Source organism: Megalobrama amblycephala, linkage group LG17 (genome assembly GCF_018812025.1).
Source record: "Megalobrama amblycephala isolate DHTTF-2021 linkage group LG17, ASM1881202v1, whole genome shotgun sequence".
NCBI classification, from domain to species: Eukaryota; Metazoa; Chordata; class Actinopteri; order Cypriniformes; family Xenocyprididae; genus Megalobrama; species Megalobrama amblycephala.
Window position 1 is genome coordinate 5,494,217 of NC_063060.1, and position 23,039 is coordinate 5,517,255.

Here is a 23,039-nt window from a genome sequence, read left to right on the forward strand (position 1 = left end):
CCTCAATTTCCTGTATACCATGATCATTAACATGACATTTGTAATCTTTCAGATATCTCTGCCTAGATAGATAGCCTGATGTGATGATTTTGTTTCATTTTTTTTTTTATTATTGTAAACAATGGTACTTTTTATTTCCTCTTTATTGTTTTCTTTGTTAAAAACAGATCTATATACAGTATAAAGCAGCAATATAGTGTAACATTTTTATTTTATTTTTGTAAATACATTTTATACTTCAACAATAATAAATGATTTTTATAAACTTCTGTTTTGTAGTTTCTTTATTAAACAATGTGCAAAACATTACACATCAGATTTCCATTCTTCCAGGCCTGGACTGCTGCACGCATTAGGGATTAAAAAGGGATCCTGTATCAGAGATAACAATAAAGATCCACAGGAGGACTGTGTGGAAACAGTAAACAAAGACTCTTCTGGAACATTGTGTACACCAAAATATGAAGCACTTTGTTCAATGTTACAATAAATGTTCAGTACTGCAAGTTCATGGGAGTGTTTTTCAGACTTTTACCTCTACATGAACTTAAAATAGACATCAACAATTATGCAAGATATTTTAATATATATATATATATATATATATATATATATATATATATATATATATATACATATATTATATATATTAATAGACTGCAGCAATTGACATTTTATAAGAGTCTCTAGAAAAGTGCACACTATTTTGTTTAGGTATCTCTTCGGAATCGTAGAAGAACCGTGATCTTGATTTAAAAAAATAAATAAATAATTGTGATTCTCAATGAATCCAGAATCGTGCAGCTCTAGTTACAGATTTTTGAGTGACAACGATAATAATTCTTTGTAAGGAAAACTCCCTCTAGCAACAACCTTATCAATTTAAAACTTTTTAAAATAATTAACCCTAATGGCTAACTCCCTATATGTCTAAAAAGTTTATTTTGGAGCTCCCTCCTTTTCTAAGTACTTGACCCCTGTGTTTATGCAGTGTGACCTCTGTTTCCCTGTTTCTACTGACATCTGCTGGTCATTTTAGGAAGTGTTAATTGTCAAATATTTAAAAAACATGCATCCTGCATTCCATCTCCTTAATCTTAAAAGTGTGTATAATTATCCAAACCGTTTTTTATAGCTTCAAATGTACATTTAATCTTTTTTTTTTTTTTTTTTTAATTATTGCCCATACTTTTTTTTCGGGATTATTATTATTTTTTAAATGCAAAAAATATACAAAGGATTGTATATGAATATACAACTCACAACAAGTAGAAAACAAATAAACATACATACATAAAAATATGTAAATTAAAATAGGTCATGCCAGGGGTAAAATTACAACAATTTCAAGTAACAAAAAGCTTCATAGGTCTTTCTTGTGTTTTTGTTCTTGATTTTGTCTAATGTAGTTCCATATTGTTTAATCTCTTTTATAAAATGTTCAGAGTTTGGCTTAGCTTTAGTCCATTTTTTCACATGAATGTGATATTTTCCAAGTAAAATAAAAAGTTGTATAAGGAAGCACATCGTACTGTTGGAATCAACATTGTCCTGTACAAAAAAACCCAAAAACAAATACTACATCATACAGATCAATTTGTATACATGTTCCAAACAATCTAAAAATGAAATTAGAAACATCCAACCAAAAACATTTTTGAATATTTACAATCAAAAAAAAGATGAGTGACAGATTCTTTGGCATTGCCACAAAATTCACATAAGTTTTCAATATTCACATGGAAACGTTCAAGCAACTCCTTGACGGGGTAAATTCTGTGTAAAATTTTATAGGACACTTCTTTAATTTCATTATTAATAAAAAAAAACGTATTTGTTATTGACCATACTCTTTTCCAGTTAGTTATTGCCCAAACTTTTATTTTGTAGAAGCAGTGACTCTACGCTCTTCGTGTTGCAGCCAATGAAAGCAGCGTTGTTTGCGGCGTCCAGTGCGCATGCGTTATGTACGGCATGCCATGGGACATGGAAGGACAGAGCTGTACTCGTAACGGAAACATGAATCTAGAAACTCACATATAATGCGTTTTAACTTTTAGCCCACAATCACATTAGTTATTAGAGACAGCGGATTTAAGCATCTAAAATGTTTCGTCAAAGTAAGACAATCGTTACGAAGCTAAAAAATTTGTGGTGAGTAATAATACTACACATCTCAGATGAATTAAACTTCACTCCTGCTTTCAGACACATGCGCGATCTTATTTAGGCTGTTATTGATATATTAATGGTCGTTAATTTATTATTCAGGTCATTGTAACTACTTGTCATCATGTTTATATGTATAATTTTGACGTGTGTGATGTAATTCACTGAGAAATGCCCAGTCACGCTGATTAGTGTGATCTGTAAGTCTGATGAATGAGGGGTTTGTAGTTTGCAGGGTTCATGGAGGTCGAGAGGCAGCTCTGCTGTAGAGAGATCACTGCAGTACACAGTGGGACAGAAAATCCACGGATTCACTGTTAAAGAGGTAAAGAAAGATAAACAAATCATGAAAATGCATATGATGCCGGTATTGTTTCTATTTCATCACATACAGTGAAGCAGGAGTCTGATAGTTTCTATAAAACTAAGATTCATTCAGTGAATTCAGTGTGTAAATTAATACTAAAATCACTTTAATGCGCATCACTAGTAGCTTGCTTTAGTTAGTAAAGCCTTACATATGAAATAACAATCAGAAAAATCTATTTTGTTTTAAATGGGACAATTTATTGAATGTTTAGACAAAATATGAAAGAAAAATATTATGTTTTATGTTTTGAATGATATTTAATACATAAGGCTTTTACAGATCTTGTCGTATGATATATAACAATATGGAGCATTGGCTCAAACTGAGCAAAAATATGCAATTTGCTGCAGATGTTGTTTATAATAAATGCCCAAAAAGTAAGATGAAGTTCTAATAGCTTGTAATGTATATCAATAGGATCTTTATTACAGCGTAGTAGACATAAAATGCATATAAATATCAGTTGTCACTCTGTCTTTCAATAATGTCTTAGTATGATTTTTTTTTTTAAATGCTTAGTTTTATCAAAGCTCTGTAGTTTTAAAACATAATGCAGTTCAATACAATGGTTATTGAGAGATGTACATAAAAAAAAAAACTCAAACACCTGATGGATCATATTTGATGCATATTAACATTATTTTTCTTAAAAAAAATAATGTATGGATAATCAAGCAAATCTAAGTTGCTTCAGTCCAGTAAGTGTTCATCTTGAAATATGACTGACAATATAAAAGCAATTCTTATGTTTATTTTATAAAACGTATTAAAGATTTCACTGTGTGCCGTGACCTGAAGAATTATGCTAAAAGGCCTTTTAATTGCTAAAGAAATGATCATGCTGATAATTTAGAAATTCATGTATCAAATATGATACAGTAGGTTTTATAGGGTTAATTTTCTTCTTGGCTATTATGCTTTCAAATGTGATCAGTGATAGTCCACCAGACCGTCACAGCACTTCTGGACATTTTGTATAGATGTCAAAGTGACCTTGTGCTAACATCGACTGGGATTTCTAGGTTACAGCGGTGCCGGATTTGTTCCTAACGGCCATTAAGCTCTCCCACGATGCCACAGGAGCTCAGTATCTGCATGCAGCCCGGGACGATTCCAACAACCTCTTCAGGTACAGTCTGCATCCGATGGAGACTGATAATGCTTTAAAACATCTGAGGATTTTCATTTGAAGCCCATTATATGCTCCATGATGTGCATGTTCCTTTGTGTGTTATTATAGTGTGCAGTTTCGGACCACACCAATGGACAGCACCGGTGTTCCTCACATTCTCGAGCACACGGTCCTGTGTGGCTCTCAGCGCTTCCCCTGTAGAGACCCCTTCTTTAAGATGCTCAATCGCTCTCTCTCCACCTTTATGAATGCCTTCACAGGTACCTCCTGAAGTGGGTTTGTGTTCAAGTGAGTGTATGTGTGTGTGATTTATCTCTCTGATTATGTCATTCTCTCTCTCCAGCGAGTGATTACACAATGTATCCGTTCTCAACCCAGAATGCCAAAGACTTCCAGAACCTTCTGTCGGTCTATCTGGATGCTGTTTTCTTCCCCTGTCTCAGAGAACTGGACTTCTGGTAAAGGCCATAAATCAAATAGTGTAATTAATGGCACATAAATTGGTTTCGAAAAGGATTTCATGTTTTGTTGTTTTTTTTTTGTTTGTTTTTTTCAGGCAGGAGGGCTGGAGGCTGGAGCACGAGACCCCCACAGACCCCTCGACTCGTCTGGTGTTCAAGGGTGTGGTGTTCAATGAGATGAAGGGAGTGTTTGTAAGGAAACTCCTTTATGCTCTTCTGAGTTAAAAAAAATATATTCGTTTTATATATATATATATATATATATATATATATATATATATATATATATATATATATATATATATATATATATATATATATATATATATATATATATATATATATATATATATATATATATATATATATATATAGAAGTAATATGTATAGAGATGCATGAATGATATATCAGTGACCAGTAAGATTTTAAGAATTTTTAAGGTATTAATGACCTTTTATTCAGCAAGGATGCCTTAAATCAATCAAATGTGAGTCAAATGTCGCCCATGTATGTGTGTGTGTGTGTGTGTGTGTGTGTGTGTGTGTGTGTGTGTATGTGTGTGTATGTATATATATATATATATATATATATATATATATATATATATATATATATATATATATATATATATATATATATATATATATATATATTTATTTGATTTCAGTGTAATAAACAGTTATGTTTCTTTTGTGTATTAAATTTGCATGTTACCAATTTTGTCATCACATTTTAACTCATTATTAACTATTTTTATTAAGTGGTTTTAGGAGGTTTGTGAGGGCATTTTCAGAAATTTGGTTGTCACAAATATTACAAAAATCTCTGTAGATTTGTAATATGAAGCATCATAGTATAAAAATGAATATCTGCATATGCCAATATATATCATCAGTGCATTCCTGAGTATGCATAATAAGACGCATAATGCACACATCCATATACTGAATGTATCACTGCATCTGTCCATAATTACAAATAGCATAGGAGTTAAAATGTAACTGCTAGACGTCAGATTTACATTTATTTGAGTTTCTTATAAATGTTTATTTTAGACTAACAAATGCTTCTCTGCTGTTGTATATGTTGTGTGTGTAGTCAGATAATGAGCGTATATACGCTCAGCACCTGCAGAATAAACTCCTGCCGGATCACACATACTCTGTTGTGTCTGGAGGGGAACCGCTAGCCATCCCTGACCTGACATGGGAACAGCTCAGACACTTCCACGCCACACACTACCACCCCAGCAATGCACGGTACGAACATAAAACACTCAGACTCACTAAATGAATGTGTGTTAAAAGCAGACAATACTCATTGTCTGTTCTGCGTGTTTATTGCAGGTTTTTCACATATGGTGACTTACCGTTGGAGCAGCACCTCCAGCAGATAGAGGAAGAGGCTCTGTCTAAATTTGAGAGAACAGAACCCAACACTGCGGTTCCTACCCAAATGTTCTGGGACAAACCCGTACGTTACGCAGTACACACATGAGAAGGACCTGAAAAATAAACTCATTCAGTCCAAATATTGCTTTTCGAGGTTTGTTAATGTTTTGTGTTTTTGTTCAGAGAGCAGATCATGTGACTTGCAGGCCTGATGCACTGGCTCCTGACCCCATGAAACAAAACACACTCTGCATGAGCTATCTGCTGGGAGAGTGAGTGGACAAATATTTACAGCATCTTTTTTCACTTGAATGTTTTGGCCATTTCTAGTTTTGTCACAATAGCAAAATTGCAGTACCAGTAAAAGTCCATGGTTCATTATTAATGTTATTAATAATTATATAAGTATACAATACATTAAAACATTAGCATGTAGCCTTCAAATATTGTTCAAGTAGTAAACCAACAAGCCATATATGACTTTCTTCTTTCAGCTGAACACAATCACAGTTATATTAAAAAATATCCTTTCTCTTCCCAGCTTTGAGTTGAGTTTTGGTGGAAGGGTGACCTCTGACCCGATGTGTGATGTAGAATGTATGACGTAGGTGTAGCATAAGCTCAGATGAGAATTGACCAACGCGGAAGCACGGAAGAACCCCAGTCATGAATTAGAAGTCTAAAACGAGACTTTTTAAAGAAAAATGTCAAAGGATTTCAATATGAGAGAAGAGGAGCTACATTCTACATCCGGTCTCTCATGAATGCAATTATGGCAGTTGCCAAAAGCCAGTGATTTTAGTTTATAAAGTTTTAAATATGGACATTTTTCTTAGAAAAGATGCTTTTTAGAGCTTCAAAAACTCAGGCACTATTCAATACCATTACAAAGCTGGGAAGAGCCAAGATAGTATTTAATATAATTCTGATTATGTTTGGCATATACACCCACGTGTATATACAAGAACGTCATATACACCCAGGAAGGCTTGAGGGTGAGTAAATTATGGGATAATTTTCATTTTTGCGGCAACTATTCCTTTAAAGTTGCCCTATTATGCCATTTTAAAGGTTCCTTATTTTGTTTCTTTCGGTCTCCTATAATAGATTTACATGCATCAAATGGTCAAAAAACATTTTTTCTCATAATATTCATTGCAGCATCACCTTTTTTCACAGTTTCTGAGATTGGTTTGATGAAGTATGCAGTCTCTCCAAACCCCTCCTAAGCCTACTCTGCTCTGATTGGTCAGATGGCCCAGACTCTTGTGTTTGGTCAACCGCTTAGAGTATAATGTGTCAGAAACTAAACGTCCAATGCCATATCTGAATTTCAGGATCTTCCACAGCACTTGTTACAGAGTGATACCAAATGATGGTGTCAGTTTTGCTGTATCAAGTCTAGCCCAAGATGGAAAACCATATCTTCTCAACATGTTGACAACACGAACCAAACTCTTCCAGGCCTCAGCTACAACTACAGTGTTTGAGGCAGTGTCTAAGCAGATGTTGTTCATGGGCAGCCAGTGAAAGCCATAGGCTGGCACTATGCAAATTTGTTATAAACCTACGTAGGTTTATGCAGGATGTAAGACTGGAATTACTGCTGACTCGTTTTAGCAGTTGCAGACTTTTTACTTTCACAAACAGCTATTTTAGACACCACATGAAAGGTAATATCCAAAAAAGCATAATGGGGCACTTTAAAAAGATCAAATGAAAAATGACTAATAAAATGAAAAACAATGAAACGCAATACAGATAACAGAACAAGTGTCAGGCCTAATGAAATTAAACTGCAAGACTTAAAGGCAGGGTAGGCAAAAAAATGTATAAAAAACTTTTTTTCAAAATTTGTTTAAACTTTATTTATATATCAATACATAATTAAAATGTAAGTACTCTGAAAAAGAAAGTATAAAAATCGAGTGTCTGTAGACCTCTCACGACTGTTTTAAAGACAGCTCATTATTTCCATTCACTCCACCCCCTCCCTTCTGGGCTCCTTCCAAAGCCACGCCCCCAAAACGCATGAACGTGTGACTCCGACCACTGAGCTGGAAGACGCATTATTTACCTGAGACGAGCGGAGAGGAAGGAGCACAGTGCATGTAGTGACATCATGTCAGAATCACATGTAATAAAAATAACTTTAAAATTATGAAGATAAACAAACAAGATGTATTTTAGTACTCACTATCAAGCTAGCATATTGATATTGGTAAAGTTTAAAATATATATTTTTTGATTCGCTAACGAGCTAGTTATCTATAAGGCAAAGCTAAAAACAGGTTGCATGATACACGTTTTTCCATTACCATCATTTACACTGTGATGAAGATGAATTTCGTGTAAGATTCATAACATATACGTTGTTCTACAGATCAACAGAGTAACATACACTCAAATATCAACTCACAACTGCATTGCAGACACAAAATAATAACACACACATACAACAAAGTGTGTACGACACACACAGATACAAGATAAAGACATCAGTAAACATAGGTAGAGAATATAAAAACAAAACAAAGGCGAAAAAAATGTGCAGGTAAACTTGCAGGTGAACATGGTAAAAGACTTAGACAGAGGGTAAAATTATGCACAATTCAACACTATAGCTATCATTATTTATCGTCTCTACTACGGCTCGCTAAGTAATGTTATGTTAGCTATATTACGCAGCTACGTGTGCTAATGACACATGCTTCATGAAAAAATAAACAAAAAAATATGTATGATCAAAATACAAAAAGAAAGATTTACCTGTCCAGCAGAAATAAAGCCATCAAGGAGTCACTTTTCAGCCCCTTGAGTTCCCTCAGTTCTCGCCATCGCTGGAAAGCCACGCCGATATTAACTCGCGTTTTATTTCTTTGTTTATCCAAAGACTTTTTGTTCATTGCCTTTTCTTGTACTGTTACTGTCTTCCTTTTTTTGCCTGGTTTGCCTTCACTAACTGCATAGGCCGATACTGTGAATTTAGCTTGCTGTTTCTCTGCCATTGTTTTGGTATTCCTAGGATCCGTGCCTCTTGGATTCCCCAAATCAAACGTGCGCGCGCAAGTGGGCAGGTCATGTGTGGCAAAAGGGTGGTTGCCATGGTTGCGAGAGAGTGACAGCCGCCTAAGCCAATCCTATGTTTCGTCCCGGATGGAAATAATGAGCTGTGTTTAATACAGATTAAACGGTCTAGAGTCACTCGATTTTTATACTCTTTTTACCAGAGTTCTTACATTTTAATTATGCATGTATATATATAGAAAGTTTAAACAAATTTGGAACAAAATTTCTTACCTACCCTGCCTTTAATGCACAAATCAATTTTTTTTATATTAAGATTTTTTTTTTTTGTCCCATCAGTTGCTATGGTTATCAAAACATGGCAATTTCAGATTCAGTCCTGCATTTTGATACAGTTTACACTCCTGAAATTTTGCAATGTGTACTTAGCAGCATTAAAAATCAAACTTATATTCAAATTATCAATGGGTTATATACTTAAAGCATGCAAAGAGTAGTACCGGGACTTTTGACAGCACTTGTCATTTCATTTTTTACATTTGTAGTTTAACTCTCTAACCTCATGTCTGTGTGTGTTTCAGCATTACAGACACGTTTGAGGCGTTCACTCTGAGCCTTCTCTCCTCTCTGATGATCTCTGGCCCAAACTCTCCATTTTACAAAGCCCTGATCGAGCCCAAAATCGGTTCTGACTTCTCCTCTTCAGTGGGGTGCGTTGTTTTGACTTTAAAACCAGTTCCTCTTTCTGATCAGTGAGAGTGGAGCTTTATAAATGTGTGATTCATGCAGGTTTGATGGCAGCACTAGACAAGCGTCTTTCACCATCGGTCTTCAAGGCATAGCGGAGGCCGACACCGAGGAGGTCAAACACATCATTGCCAAAACCATCGATGACATCATTGCGTGAGTATAGATTGGCTGACTTTTTTTATTGCATTACTACAATAAGGTGTTTTAAATGAAATCAAGCTTTTGCTGATGCTTTACTGAGTTTCCACTTGGTTTTGACTTTGAGAGAATCTGAATTTGCTTGTTATGTTCACTTTGGATAAAAGGACTTGCTAAATGAATAAATGAATTGCTGTTTCAGAACTGGTTTTGAAGAGGAGCAGATTGAAGCTCTGCTGCATAGAATCGAGATTCAGATGAAACATCAGTCCACCAGCTTCGGCCTAGCTCTCGCTTCAGTGAGTAAACTCAAGTACATATATTTGTGTTTATAAAATGTTATTTTGCTACTTTTATTAAATGTTATAAAAATGAAAAAGAATGTTGTCGGAACACACGCTTCTTACCACTAAGCCATGGCTCTGACAACTTCTATTTCTCTTAAAGGGATAGTTCACCCAAAAATGAAAACTATCCCATGAATTACTCACTCTCAAGCCATCCTAGGTGTACAGGTGCTGGTCATATAATTAGAATATTGTGAAAAAGTTCATTTTTTTTTTATTGTAATTTATTTTTAAAAATGAAACTTTCATATATTCTAGATTCCCTACATGTAAAGTAAAACATTTCAAAAAAAAAATTTTTTTAAATTTTGATGATTAGAGCGTACAGCTCATGAAAGTCCAAAATCCAGTATCTCAAAATATTAGAATATTTCCTAAGATCAATCAAAAAATGGATTTTCAAAACAGAAAAGTTCAAGTTCTTTAAAGTATGTTCATTTGTACACTCAATACTTGGTCGGCAGCACATATTACAGCAAATGACTTGCTCCTAGCACAAATTACAGCATCAGTGAAGTGTGGCATGGAAGTGATCGGCCTGTGGCACTGCTGAGGCACTATTGAGCCTTCAGATCATCTGTATATTGTTGGATCGACTGTTTCTCATCTTTCTCATGAAAATATCTCATAGATTCAGGGGTCAGGCATGTTGGCTGGCCAATAAAACACAGTAATATCATGGTCAGCAAACCACTTGGAAGTGGTTTTTGCACTGTGGGCAGGTGCTAAAGTCCTGCTGGAAAAGGAAATCAGCATCTCCATAAAGCTTGTCAGCAGATGGAAGCATAAAGTGCTCCAAAATTTCCTGGAAGATGGCTGCATTGACTTTGCACTTGATAAAACACAATGGACCAACACCAGCAGATGTCACGGCCCCCCAAATCATTACTAACTTCAGAAACTTCCCACTAGACTTCAAGCAGCTTGGATTCTGTGCCTCTCCAGTCTTCCTTCAGACTCTGGGACCATGATTTCAACATGAAATGCAAAATTTACTTTTATCTGAAAAGAGGACTTTCGACCACTGTTCACTGTCCAGTTCTTTTTCTCCTTAGCCCAGGTAAGATGCTTCTGACGTTGTTTCTGTTTCAGAAGTGGCTTGGTAGTCCTTTTCCTGAAGATGTCTGAGTGTGGTGACTCTTGATGCGCTGACTCCGGCTTCATTTGACTCATTGTGAAGCTCTCCCAAGTGTCTGAATCGGCTTTACTTGACAGTATTCTCAAGCTTGTGGTCATCCCTGTTGCTTGTGCACCTTTGCCTACCCAATTTCTTCCTTCTAGTCAACTTTGCATTTAATATGCTTTGATACATCACTCTGTAAATGACCACCACATTCAATAATGACCATCTGTGACTTACTCTCTTTGTGGAGGGTGTCAATGATTGTCTCCTGGACCATTGCCAAATCAGCAGTCTTCCCCATTAGTGTGGTTTCAAAGAACAAGAGATACCCGGAATTTATACTGTAGGGATGATCATTTAATGAAACTCAAATGTAAATATTCTAATATTTTGAGATAATGGATTTTGGACTTTCATTAGCTGTACACTCTAATCAACAAATTCAAAAAAAAAAAAAAAAAAACTTTTGAAATGTTTTACTTTACATGTAGGGAATCTAGTATAAATGAAAGTTTCAATTTTTAAAAGAATTTACAATAAAAAAATGAACTTTTTCCACGATATTCTAATTATATGACCAGCACCTGTATATGACTATCTTCTTTCAGAGGAGCACAATCAGAGATATATTTAAAAATATCCTGGCTCTTCCAAGCTTCATAATGGTAGTGAACGGGGGGTGTGTTTTGAAAAACCCCAAAAATTCCATCCATCCATCATAAATATAATCCATACGACTCCAGAGGCTTAATAAAGGCCTTCTGAAGTGAGGCGGTCGGTTTTTGTAAGAAAAGTATCCATATTTAAAACTTTATTAGCTATAATAACTAGCTTCCGACAGACGGCCTAAAATGTTATAACTTGCATGGCAGAAACACCCTCTCTCTCTGTCAGTATATTGCATCCTGCTGGAATCATGATGGTGATCCGGTGCAGTTGTTGAAGATCAGTGAGAGTGTGTCCAGATTCCGGCAGTGTTTGAAGGAGAACCCTCACTACCTTCAGGACAAAGTCCAACACTACTTTAAGGTAATATTCTTTTCTTCAGTCATTCAGACTAATTATTCTGATGCAATGGATGTTGTTTTGTGCATCATATGCTATGCTAATTATGTGTGTATGTGTTTAAGCAGCAGTGTTGTTTTTGTTAATGAAAACTAAAATGGAATTAAAACAGCTGTATTAAAGATTAAATGCAAACATAATTGGATTAACTAAAACCAAAGTGAAGTATATTTTTATGGCTCCAAAGTCTAAAAAAAATGAAAAATTATCAAATAAATTGTAGTTTTTGAATGACAAATTGCGTTAAATAGCAATAACAGACAGCTGAGAGAAATTTAACACATTTAAATTTATGCACATTTAAATATCAATTTTATCATTAACAAAAATGCTAAATCTAAAATTACTAAATACATTGAAATCCTAAAACTAAACTAAAAACACTGAGAAAAATGGACAAAAAAGATTGATACTGTAACTATGGTTGTGAAAAGTATCAAGTCAGTACTGAAATTTTAAAAATGTGATGATACCAGCATTCCCCCCTAGCGTTTTGAGCATTGTTGAGTGGATTCTGACTAACTTAAACACCTCTGATTGGCCGTTATGTTCACACGCTCAACAGATATGTCTGTGATTGACTACAATGATCAACGCTTCAAAAACATGTTCACCGAGTGCTTACACTGATACACACGGGAGCGTTTGAAAGCAGGCATCTATCAGCGCTCGCTTTACAAAATGTTTTTGAAACGTTGATCATTGTAGCCAATTACAGACATATCTGTTGAGCATGTGAACACAATGGCCAATCAGAGGTGTTTAAGTTAAATCCACTCACCAGTGCTCAAAATGCTAAGTGAAAATGCTGGTATCGTCAATTTATTTATTTATTTTTTTTTTTCAGTATCTACATGGTACCGAAGTACCAGTACTTTTGACAACCCTAACTGTAACTAAATAGGACAAATAGAAAATATAAAGTAAAATTATTCATTCATCAAAATCAGTCATACTAGGTAGTGCTCTAGAATAACAGCATATTTATAACAGGATGTTTGTTTCATGATTGCATTTTTTTTCATGTATGTTTGTTGCATTAAGGTGCTTTAAAATATGTGTCTGGGTTTTTGTGTTTCAGAATAACACACATCGATTGACCCTTTCCATGAGTCCTGATGAGAGATTCTTGGAGAAACAGGCTGAAGCTGAGGAACAGAAACTACAGCAGAAGATACAGATCCTCAGCGATGCAGACCGCAAAGACATCTATGAGAAAGGTACGTTCACGAGACCAGGAAGGGTGAGAATTATTACTCTCATTCTGTTGCAGAGATTAAACCATGTTGTTGTTTCAGGTTTGCAGCTGTTGGCTGCTCAGAGCACAACTCAAGACGCTTCCTGTCTGCCTGCATTAAAGGTGTCTGACATTGAGCCGATCATTCCCTACACACCTGTAGAGCTGGGTAGTGCAGGTAAAATGCACATGCATACATGTAACAAGCACATTCAAAGTTGAAATTATAGATGCAAAAGCCATTTACTGTATTTACTACGTTTGCAATCTCTTTCTGTGTCTGTAGGCGGTGTACCTGTTCAGTACTGTGAGCAACCCACCAACGGCATGGTTTATTTCAGAGCCATGTGCAACCTCAACTCCCTCCCTGAAGACCTCAAGATCTACGTTCCTCTGTTCTGCAGCGTCATTACCAAGTACAAAACCCTTTGTGCTTTATCCCAGCTACATACTGCAACATAGAGTATACAGTATCCAAATACTATATATAATGATCAAAAGTTTGAGGTCGGTAGGATTTTTTAAGGTTTTTCAAATAAGTCTTATGCTCACCAATGCTGCATTTATTTGATCAAAAATCCAGTAACAACTCTAATATTGTGAAATATTATTAAAATTTAAAGTAAGTTTTCTATTTGAAATATACTTTATTAGTCACATGATCCTTCAGAAATCATTCTAATATGCTGATTTGCTGCTCAAAAGACATTTCTTATTATCAATGTTAAAAGGGTTAGTTCACCCAAAAATGAAAATTCTGTCATTAATTACTCACCCTCATGTCATTCCAAACCCGTAAGACCTTTGTTCATCTTAAGATATTTTTGACAAAATCCAATGGCTCAGTGAGGCCTCCATTGCCAGCAAGACTATTTACACTTTCAATATCCAGAAAGCTACTAAAGACATATTTAAAACAGTTCATGTGACTACAGTGGTTCAACCTTAATGTTATGAATTTACAAGAATATTTTTGTGTGCCCAAAAAAAACAAAATAATGACTTTATGACAATATCTAGTGATGGCCGATTTCAAAACACTTCTTCATAAAGTTTTAGGAACCTTTTTTTTTTTTCGAATTAGTGGTTCAGAGCGCCAAAGTCACATGATTTTAGTAAACAAGGCTTTGTTACGTGATAAGTGTTTCAAAATTTGAAAATCGCTTCCATGTCGTGCAGTAAGACTAACCGACTAATAAAATCTTGGTTGACTAAGCCTCTTCTTGTCGAATAAGGTTAAGTCGACTAACATTTAGTCAACTATTACTTTGTCACTTTTGATCAGTTTAATGCATCCTTGTTAAAGGTGCCGTAGAACGTCTTTTTAAAAGATGTAATATAAGTCTAAGGTGTCCCCTGAATGTGTCTGTGAAGTTTCAGCTCAAAATACCCCTTAGATTTTTTTTTAATACATTTTTTTAACTGCCTATTTTGGGGCATCATTAAATATGAGCTGATTTAGGCTGCGGCCCCTTTAAATGCTCACGCTCCCCGCCCACGGAGCTCGCGCTTGCCTTAAACAGCATAAACAAAGTTTACATAGCTAATATAACCCTCAAAATGGATCTTTACAAAGTGTTCGTCATGCAGCATGTCTAATCACGTAAGTATGGTATTTATTTGGATGTTTACATTTGATTCTGAATGAGTTTGATAGTGCTCCGTGGCTAAAGCTAACATTACACACTGTTGGAGAGATTTATAAAGAATGAAGTTGTGTTTATGAATTATACAGAATTGCAAGTGTTTAAAAATGAAAATAACGACAGTCTTGTCTCCGTGAATACAGTAAGAAACGATGGTAACTTTAACCACATTTAACAGTACATTAGCAACATGCTAACGAAACATTTAGAAAGACAATTTACAAATATCACTAAAAATATCATGATATCATGAATCATGTCAGTTATTATTGCTCCATCTGCCATTTTTCGCTGTTGTCCTTGCTTGCTTACCTAGTCTGTTGATTCAGCTGTGCACAACCAGACATCCTGCCCTTGTCTAATGCTTGAACATGGGCTGGCATATGCAAATATTGGGGGCGTACACCCCGACTGTTACGTAACGGTGTTATGTTGAGATTTGCCTGTTCATCGGAGGTCTTTTAAACAAATGAGATTTATATAAGAAGGAGGAAACAATGGAGTTTGAGACTCCCTGTATGTCATTTCCATGTACTGAACTCTTGTTATTCAACTATGCCAAGATAAATTCAATTTTTAATTCTAGGGCACCTTTAAATAAATTATAAATTAAAAAAAAAAAAAAAACATATCAACTCTGCTGACCCCAAACTTTTGAACAGTAGTGTAAGTAAATAACACTAATGTGATGATGATATAATCTCAGGTTGGGCAGTGGGGAGCTGAATTATCGTCAGCAGGCCCAGCGTATTGAGCTGAAGACCGGAGGCATGTCTGTATCGCCACAGATCATTCCAGACACTGATGATCTTGATCTGTACGAGCAGGTATCACTCTTTCCTCCTCGCCTATCATGTGAATTTATATAAATATGATGCTCTTTTGCTTGCAAGCATAAGTACTTTGAGGTAGAGCTAAAAGCTCTGAACTGGTAGCCAGAAGGTTGTAGGTTTGAAACCACATTTTTTCTGGAGATTTATTTATTTTTTTTTGCTGATATTTGAACTTGTTACAAGCATTGGAGTAAGTGTGCAATCTATACTAATGTCTTTATTTGTGTTTTTTAGGGTATTATCCTGTCGTCTTCCTGTCTGGAACGGAATCTACCTGATATGTTTCATCTGTGGAGTGACATATTTAACTGGTTAGTCTTGTTTATAGAGACAAATATGAATCTTTCCGTTTCTGTGCAAGTATAAATATTTTAAACTGAATTTGCCGTGTACACATCCAGCCCTCGTTTTGATGACGAGGAGCGTCTGCGTGTGCTGGTCATGATGTCAGCTCAAGAGCTGTCCAATGGCATTTCCTACTCCGGTCACATGTACGCGATGACACGGGCAGCTCGATCGCTCACACCTATGGCAGACCTGCAGGAGACCTTCAGTGGGATGGACCAAGTGAGTGATGAGACATGTTCCTGATGTTGTTCCCCAGCCTTTGAGGAATTCAAGAAGAATAAGTTGTTTCTTAAATTTATGGTCTTTTCATTTTAGGTTAAATTTATGAAAAGAATCACTGAGATGACTGATCTGACTTCAGTTTTGAGGAACTTCCCCGGATAAAGAGACACCTTTTTAATCCTGAGAACATGAGGTAAACATCAGCCAGTGTATGACAATATATGTAGCATTATATATGCTAATGCAATAAGCTATTTTGTATTACAGTGATTTTACCATTTTAGGGGGTGTTTGGGGGGTATTAACTGAGGTAAAATCGCACATGGCCTCTATAGGCTGATTACTTTTTTAAAGCAGTGACAAAAGACACATTACGAAACAATTATCACTTCATTTAATTCAGGCAGATTACTAATAATATCCATAATAATAATTTCTTCTGTGAAATAGTGTAGTTATTTAATGTGTTAATAAATGGAGGGATGTTTGAATGAAAAAGTCATTAGTAAAGTCCTACAAATGCATTTAAATATGATTACGATGTCATCGTTTCAGGTGTGCCGTGAACGCCACACCCCAGAAAATGTCAGATGCAGCTGGGGAAGTGGAGAGGTTTATAGGTAATATAGCAGCCAACAGGAAGGAGCGCAAACCTATTAGACCAACCATTGTGGAGGTGAGAAGCCATACTTTTCTTTTTAGAAGACAAAAGTTTTCGCACTTTATTAAGCTTATTAATATTCCTGTAGCTCAAATGGTGGAGCATGCCACTAGCAATGGTTATGGGTTCAAATCCCAGAGAATGCATGAACTGATAGAAATGTATGCTTTAAATGCAAGTCACTTTGGGTAAAAGCATCTGCCAAATGCATAAATGTAATATAGTTGAGTGTAGCGCTAGCATCACCAAGGTTGTTGGTTCGATTCCCAGCGAATATGTGAACTGTTAAAGGTATACTTAATACACTTAATATATTTTTCCATAACGGCTTTATAGAGAATAGTACCTAGTGAAAAAGATAAAGATAATGGTTTTTAGATATACTTGATATTTTTTACGTTGCAAAAACAGAGGGATGAACACTTATAACCCTTGCACTAATAAACAAGTGTTAACCCTAACCCTAACCCTAACCCTACATTAAAAAAAAGGACGATTCATTCATGTGTTGTGTTTAGATGAAGAGGAAATCTCACTTTTTTTTTTTTTTTTATCCCCTCATAGAGAGCATTAGACCCTAATGCTGGATCAGCTGTGAGCCGTAAACTCATCTCAGTAAGTGCATTTGTACAGCATTACAGCAACATTCATATTTCATTCATCGGTAGCGTTCTCACTGATCTCCCCCTTCATCCTACCAGGAGCCTCATTTTAAACCCTGTCAGATGAAGACGTATTTCCAGCTTCCATTTACTGTGAACTTTGTCAGTGAGTGTGTGCGCACGGTTCCGTTCACACACGAAGATTACGCCAGGTACAACAAACGCACTCATGCACTTTTGTAAAAAAGATGGTCATTATGCTCACTTAGGGCTGCACGATTTGGGGGGAGAATCTTTTTTTTTTTTTTTTCTCTGATAAAAAAAAATGCAATTTGTGATTTTTGATTTTTAAAATGCTCCAGGTTTGGTAGGGTTGTACAATTTGGCCAAAAATGTTGTGCTTTTATATGGCAATATGAATTTAAGAACAACAATAATAATATTATCATATATTATTATTAATATTATCAATCATTATTATTATTATTATTATAAATAAATATTATTATTATTATTATTATTATTATTACATTGATTATTTTTATTTTTCATTAATATAAATAAACAAAATATGTGTTAATTTTCACTGTAAAATAAAATATAGTAATATTAATAATATTGTTATTATAAAATGTAAAATTACAATACTAGTATTTATGGCTTTCTAAATTTCTTAATTTTCTAATTTTAATCCATCAAGTATTTAATTTGGCAAAAAACCACAGCCATTCATAAGTGCTTCTCATTACACGTGTATGAAATGCATATATTGATTTAATTATTTACATTTTTGAATTTATGATTAGACCGTCAAATCGCTATTAGTCTTTTTTTTGATTGATCATGCACTCATTTACAGTTTGCCATCTGTGTGTCTCTCAGTCTGTGTATTTTAGGAAGGATGATGACTGCTAAGTTCCTCCATGGAGAGATCAGAGAAAAGGGTGGGGCTTATGGAGGCGGAGCTAGAATGGGAGGAGGTGGCCTGTTCTCATTTTATTCCTATAGGTGTGTATGACACGTTTTCCTGTGTGTGTGTGTGTGTATATATATATATATATATATATATATATGTGTATATATATGTATATGTATATGTATATTATTATCTGGTTGTCATCTCTCAGAGATCCAAACTCCACCCAGACGTTGTCGGCCTTCCGCGGCGGAGTAGAGTGGGCACGAGCGGGAAAGTTTACCCAGCAGGATATCGACGAGGCCAAGCTCTCAGTTTTCTCTGCCGTTGATGCACCTGTTGCTCCCTCAGATAAGGGTCAGTCATTTAGAACACCTCTTGAAGGATCTGACGAATGTCTTTGCTGAATGATGTTTTAGTCTCTTTTTGTGTAATTTTGCTGCAGTTCATGTTAATTTAGATGCTTGAATCTGTGGATATTTTGTGTGAATGCTCAAATGTGTAGCGTAGGAATGTTTTTGTGTTTTTGTGCTTTCTGGTTCACAAGGACCTTATAATTGTGCTGCAGGTTTGGGGCGTTTTTTAAACGGCATTACAGATGAAATGAAGCAAAGATACAGAGAGAGACTGTTCGCCGTGACCGACAAAAACCTAATTGACGTCGCTGGCAGGTAACGAGACATTCATGAATGTACTGTAGTGACCAAAAGTGATGTTCGGGAGGATGTTTGTTTTTAATGACCCTAAAAGTTTGAGTAAACCAGCAAAATATGAGGAAAATACATTATAATATATAGTTAAGAATATTTTAAATATAAATGAAAAAACTAAATGCTAATCTTGGTTAAGGTATTATTTTGCAAAAAAGGCAAATGACAAGTACAGGTTTTATTTTACTATGAGAATTATTGTTTTGCATGTGTTCATAATTTCTTTGCATGACAGCCTGACCAAAAATGATGTTCACACAGTTTGGCATGTTTCATTGCGTTATCAGAAATAAACATAAAACTTAATAACAATTTAATAATTTGAATAAAGGGTGAAGATGTCAATTTTCTTAGCAATATAGTAATTATATAATAAAATTAATATGAAATAAGAAATAAAATTAATAAAAAATATTTATGCTTGATTGATTTTGTGATATTTATATTTGTGTATAATATTTACCTATTTTTCATGTATTTGTATTTATTTTTACAGGTATCTGGGTATTGGCCAGCAGACATGTGGAGTGGCTATTTTAGGCCCAGAAAATGAAAGCATCGTAAAAGACCCTTCCTGGGTTGTCAAATAGACATTTTTTCCTCTGTTCTTATTATTAGGATGAAAGACACACACACGCTCCAGGATCATGCACAAATGTTCTTCTGATTACAGGAGTCATCTTGATGAACAGAAGTGCTCCTAAACAGTCAAGTGCTGAAAGTACCTGAATTAAAGTACCACTTATTAGACCAGCAAATCTACTTTTGTTTACACTGATGCACAGTGTTTATGGTGTATTCCATGTTTTTATAACAAGGTCAAAAACAGCTCATATGATTCTAAAAGTGTTGTAGTTTGAGTCTGAGATTTATAAAATAGAAAAAGATTATTTATGAGATGTATAGAATTACAATAAATGTGACCATGTTTGACTAGAATAAAAAACTTTTTCTATTAAAAAATTTAAATCTTGTTTTCTTTTCTTTTTTAATCCTAAATCATTATCCAATTCTTATTAATTAATTTAACCCTCTAGTGCTTTTTGGTCATTTTTGACCAAAATAATTTTACATTGTTTTTTTTGTTTTTTTTTTAGAAATTTTTACTTGGGTGGGATGGTATGAAACTTGGTAAAGGTTTTAGCACTTGCTGTGTGAACACATACACACAAAAAAATAGTCACACTTGTGCTGTTCAGGGTAAAAAATGACAGCATTGGAAATTAAAGGATTAGTCCACTTTTAAATAAACTTTTCTTGATAATTTACTCACCCCCATGTCATCCAAGATGTCCATGTCTTCCTTTCATCAGTCGAAAAGAAATTAAGGTTTTTGATGAAAACATTCCAGGATTTTTTTCCATATAGTAGACTTCAATGGGCACCAAACAGTTGAAGGTCAAAATTAGTTTCACAGCAGCTTCAAATTGTTCAACATGATCCCAGATGAGAAATAAGGGTCTTATCTAGAGAAACCATCGCTCATTTTCTGAAAAAAATTGAACTAGCTCTCTTCTTCTTCTCTATTCGAATTACGGCAGTAAGACTCTATAAGAATTACGGCAGCTAAGCATATTACTGCCCTCCTCAGGTCAAAGTTTTGAACTAATTTTTATATATAATATGCTAGTATATAACAATTAGTTCAAACTTTGACCTGTGGAGGGCAGTAATACACTTAGCAGCGTCTACACTGCTGGAATTCTAACAGAGAAGAAGAAGAGAGCTAGTTCAAGATGAGCATTTATGGTTAAAACTAAAACTTTTCAAATTCTTACAGAAAATGAACGATGGTTTCTCTAGATAAGACCCTTATTTCTCATCTGGGATCGTGTTGAACAATTTGAAGCTGCAGTGAAACTAATTTTGACCTTCAACTGTTTGGTGCCCATTGAAGTCTACTATATGGAAAAAAATCCTGGAATGTTTTCATCAAAAACTTTCATTTCTTTTCGACTGAAGAAAGACATGAACATCTTGGATGACATGGGGGTGAGTAAATTATCAGGAAAAGTTTATTTAAAAGTTGACTAATCCTTTAATGGGAGATTAATTTCATCTAGTGGAAACGTTTGGTACTGCGCCCCAAACAAAATCTTACTGAAAGCTCATTTTTTGAGATATCAACTTCAAATTTGGAACAAAACTTTAGATTTATGGCTTTGATTTTTCTCATGTTTTACTCTAAAACTATGTTTTGGAAAATATATATTTCAAAATCAATTTAAAAATAGTATTTTATGCATTTTTCATAATAATAGTAAAACTTATATAACTTTTTTTAGTTTCACTTTTTTTTTTTTCACTGCTTCAATATGCCAAGTGTATTTTTAAAACTGAGACCGAACTTAAGTCTGTGCTCCAAAGCATTTAAGATGTACAACAGCTTAAGTTGGAAATTTCATTTTCAAGTCTATGCTTGAATAAATGGATAACTATTCCATAAATGTAATTTAGTACCAAAAACCCCTAAAAATACAAAATATTAAAAAAACATTCAACTAAAATATAATACATTCATTGAAATAAAAAAAAAGTGTCATTTTTGACTGCCACACAAGCAGCACCAGTGGGTTAAATGTGCTGTTGTATTTTTTAATATGCTGGGCATGGTCTGAACAACTGTGCTCAAATAAATTAAATGACAAGCCACACCTTTTTACATTTTAAAGGGAGTTTATGAAGCATTAGAAGCATATACACATGTATATCATGACTAACACAACATCTGCTTTGGTACAAAGTGCCTGCGCTAACAAACAATAGCAGTTTGGAAGACTTCCTTCAGACTTCATTTAAATTAAAACAAGGTGCAGTTTTGGAATTGGTCAGTGGAGCTGGACTGTTCATTCAGTCAATGAAAATAAGCTTTATTAGAATAAATATAAATATGGAAATCTTGCATATTAACAAAATATACCACTTGGCCACATTTAAGGGATAAGCTATTTGCTTGAGCATATGGATTGTCACAACACTGAGCTACAATATTTAAGGATTTTGTGGCTGTATGTCTATGGTCACACTTTAATGTGAACTGCTTTACACAGACTGTATATGATTATGTGTTCAGGTCAAGACAGACTTCTACAAGATCTGCTATGGAATCACAGGTCCTCAATAAATACGTTTATATTTTCAAGACAACTAAGCTTCACTTGGACTGATTTTAAACAGCAGAGTTGTCTTTAGCTCTCAGACGGACAATGTGTTCGAGCTGGCCCGAGTCGGACACGTCGTAGCTGGTTTTGTACTTGGCCAGAATCTTCATGAGTGGACGCAGTCTGAGCCACCACTGTTCCTTCGGGATCCTGTGACTGGAAATAAAAAAGTATCAGGTCAATGGTCAAGTCTGTCTCATTTTAAAATGTTTTTGAAATGTTAAAGGGAAATATCATGGAACACAGGATTATTTTCTCTTTGCTCTTTTGAGTTAAAGAGGCCATGACATGAGAAATCTAATTTGCTTTCATCTTTTGACATATAAGAAGTCTTTGTACCAGTAAATCATCCTCCCTATCCTACCTCTAAAGAAATATTTCTTAAATCAAGTCCAAAAATCCAGTTTATATGTATAATATCTTCTAAACAGTCGTGTACAATAGCAAGTGGGTGTTGATACTGTCTCCTACACAATTTCATTAGGCAATCATAACAGTGGTTGTTTACTGACAAGCCTTGAAGGAGCCGCCCCTTAAAAAACAGATCATTTCAGACAGAGTCAGAATGAGGGTTGAAAATAATTTTTCTTCATTAAATATATACAAGTATTAACAAATATATACAAGTAATTAAAAATGTATAAAAAACATAAAATGGCGGGAAAACAAAACGGCGGGGAAGCGCTGTCATAAATGGTGGAAAATTTCTTCAATGGCGCAGAAAGAGTT

The 23,039-nt window shown here is 34.8% G+C and overlaps 2 protein-coding genes across 7 annotated transcripts in view; one reads left to right on the top strand and one right to left on the bottom strand.

Annotated features, from left to right (window-relative positions):
* Positions 1-1,916: 1,916 nt before the first annotated feature.
* On the top strand, positions 1,917-20,122 carry pitrm1 (pitrilysin metallopeptidase 1). Its single transcript, XM_048162267.1, is given in 28 exon segments — positions 1,917-2,154; positions 2,398-2,494; positions 3,562-3,668; positions 3,780-3,931; positions 4,015-4,129; positions 4,228-4,324; positions 5,232-5,392; positions 5,480-5,606; positions 5,708-5,796; positions 9,133-9,261; positions 9,341-9,454; positions 9,642-9,738; positions 11,804-11,938; positions 13,056-13,194; positions 13,273-13,389; positions 13,498-13,627; positions 15,564-15,684; positions 15,925-16,001; positions 16,092-16,257; positions 16,354-16,405; positions 16,408-16,453; positions 16,816-16,936; positions 17,486-17,536; positions 17,623-17,735; positions 18,406-18,531; positions 18,651-18,796; positions 19,008-19,110; positions 19,646-20,122. Coding segments are annotated over 28 exon segments (3,069 nt in total). The 5' UTR covers positions 1,917-2,107; the 3' UTR covers positions 19,740-20,122.
* A 1,683-nt stretch (positions 20,123-21,805) lies between these two features.
* The window catches only part of pfkpb (phosphofructokinase, platelet b), a 30,603-nt gene continuing 29,369 nt past the window's right edge, over positions 21,806-23,039 (bottom strand). For all 6 annotated transcript variants that reach the window (XM_048162273.1, XM_048162274.1, XM_048162272.1 and 3 more), the window contains one exon: positions 21,806-22,466. In XM_048162273.1, the coding sequence (XP_048018230.1) occupies positions 22,319-22,466 (148 nt within the window). In that variant the 3' untranslated portion in view covers positions 21,806-22,318. The remainder of the gene's footprint in view (positions 22,467-23,039) is intronic.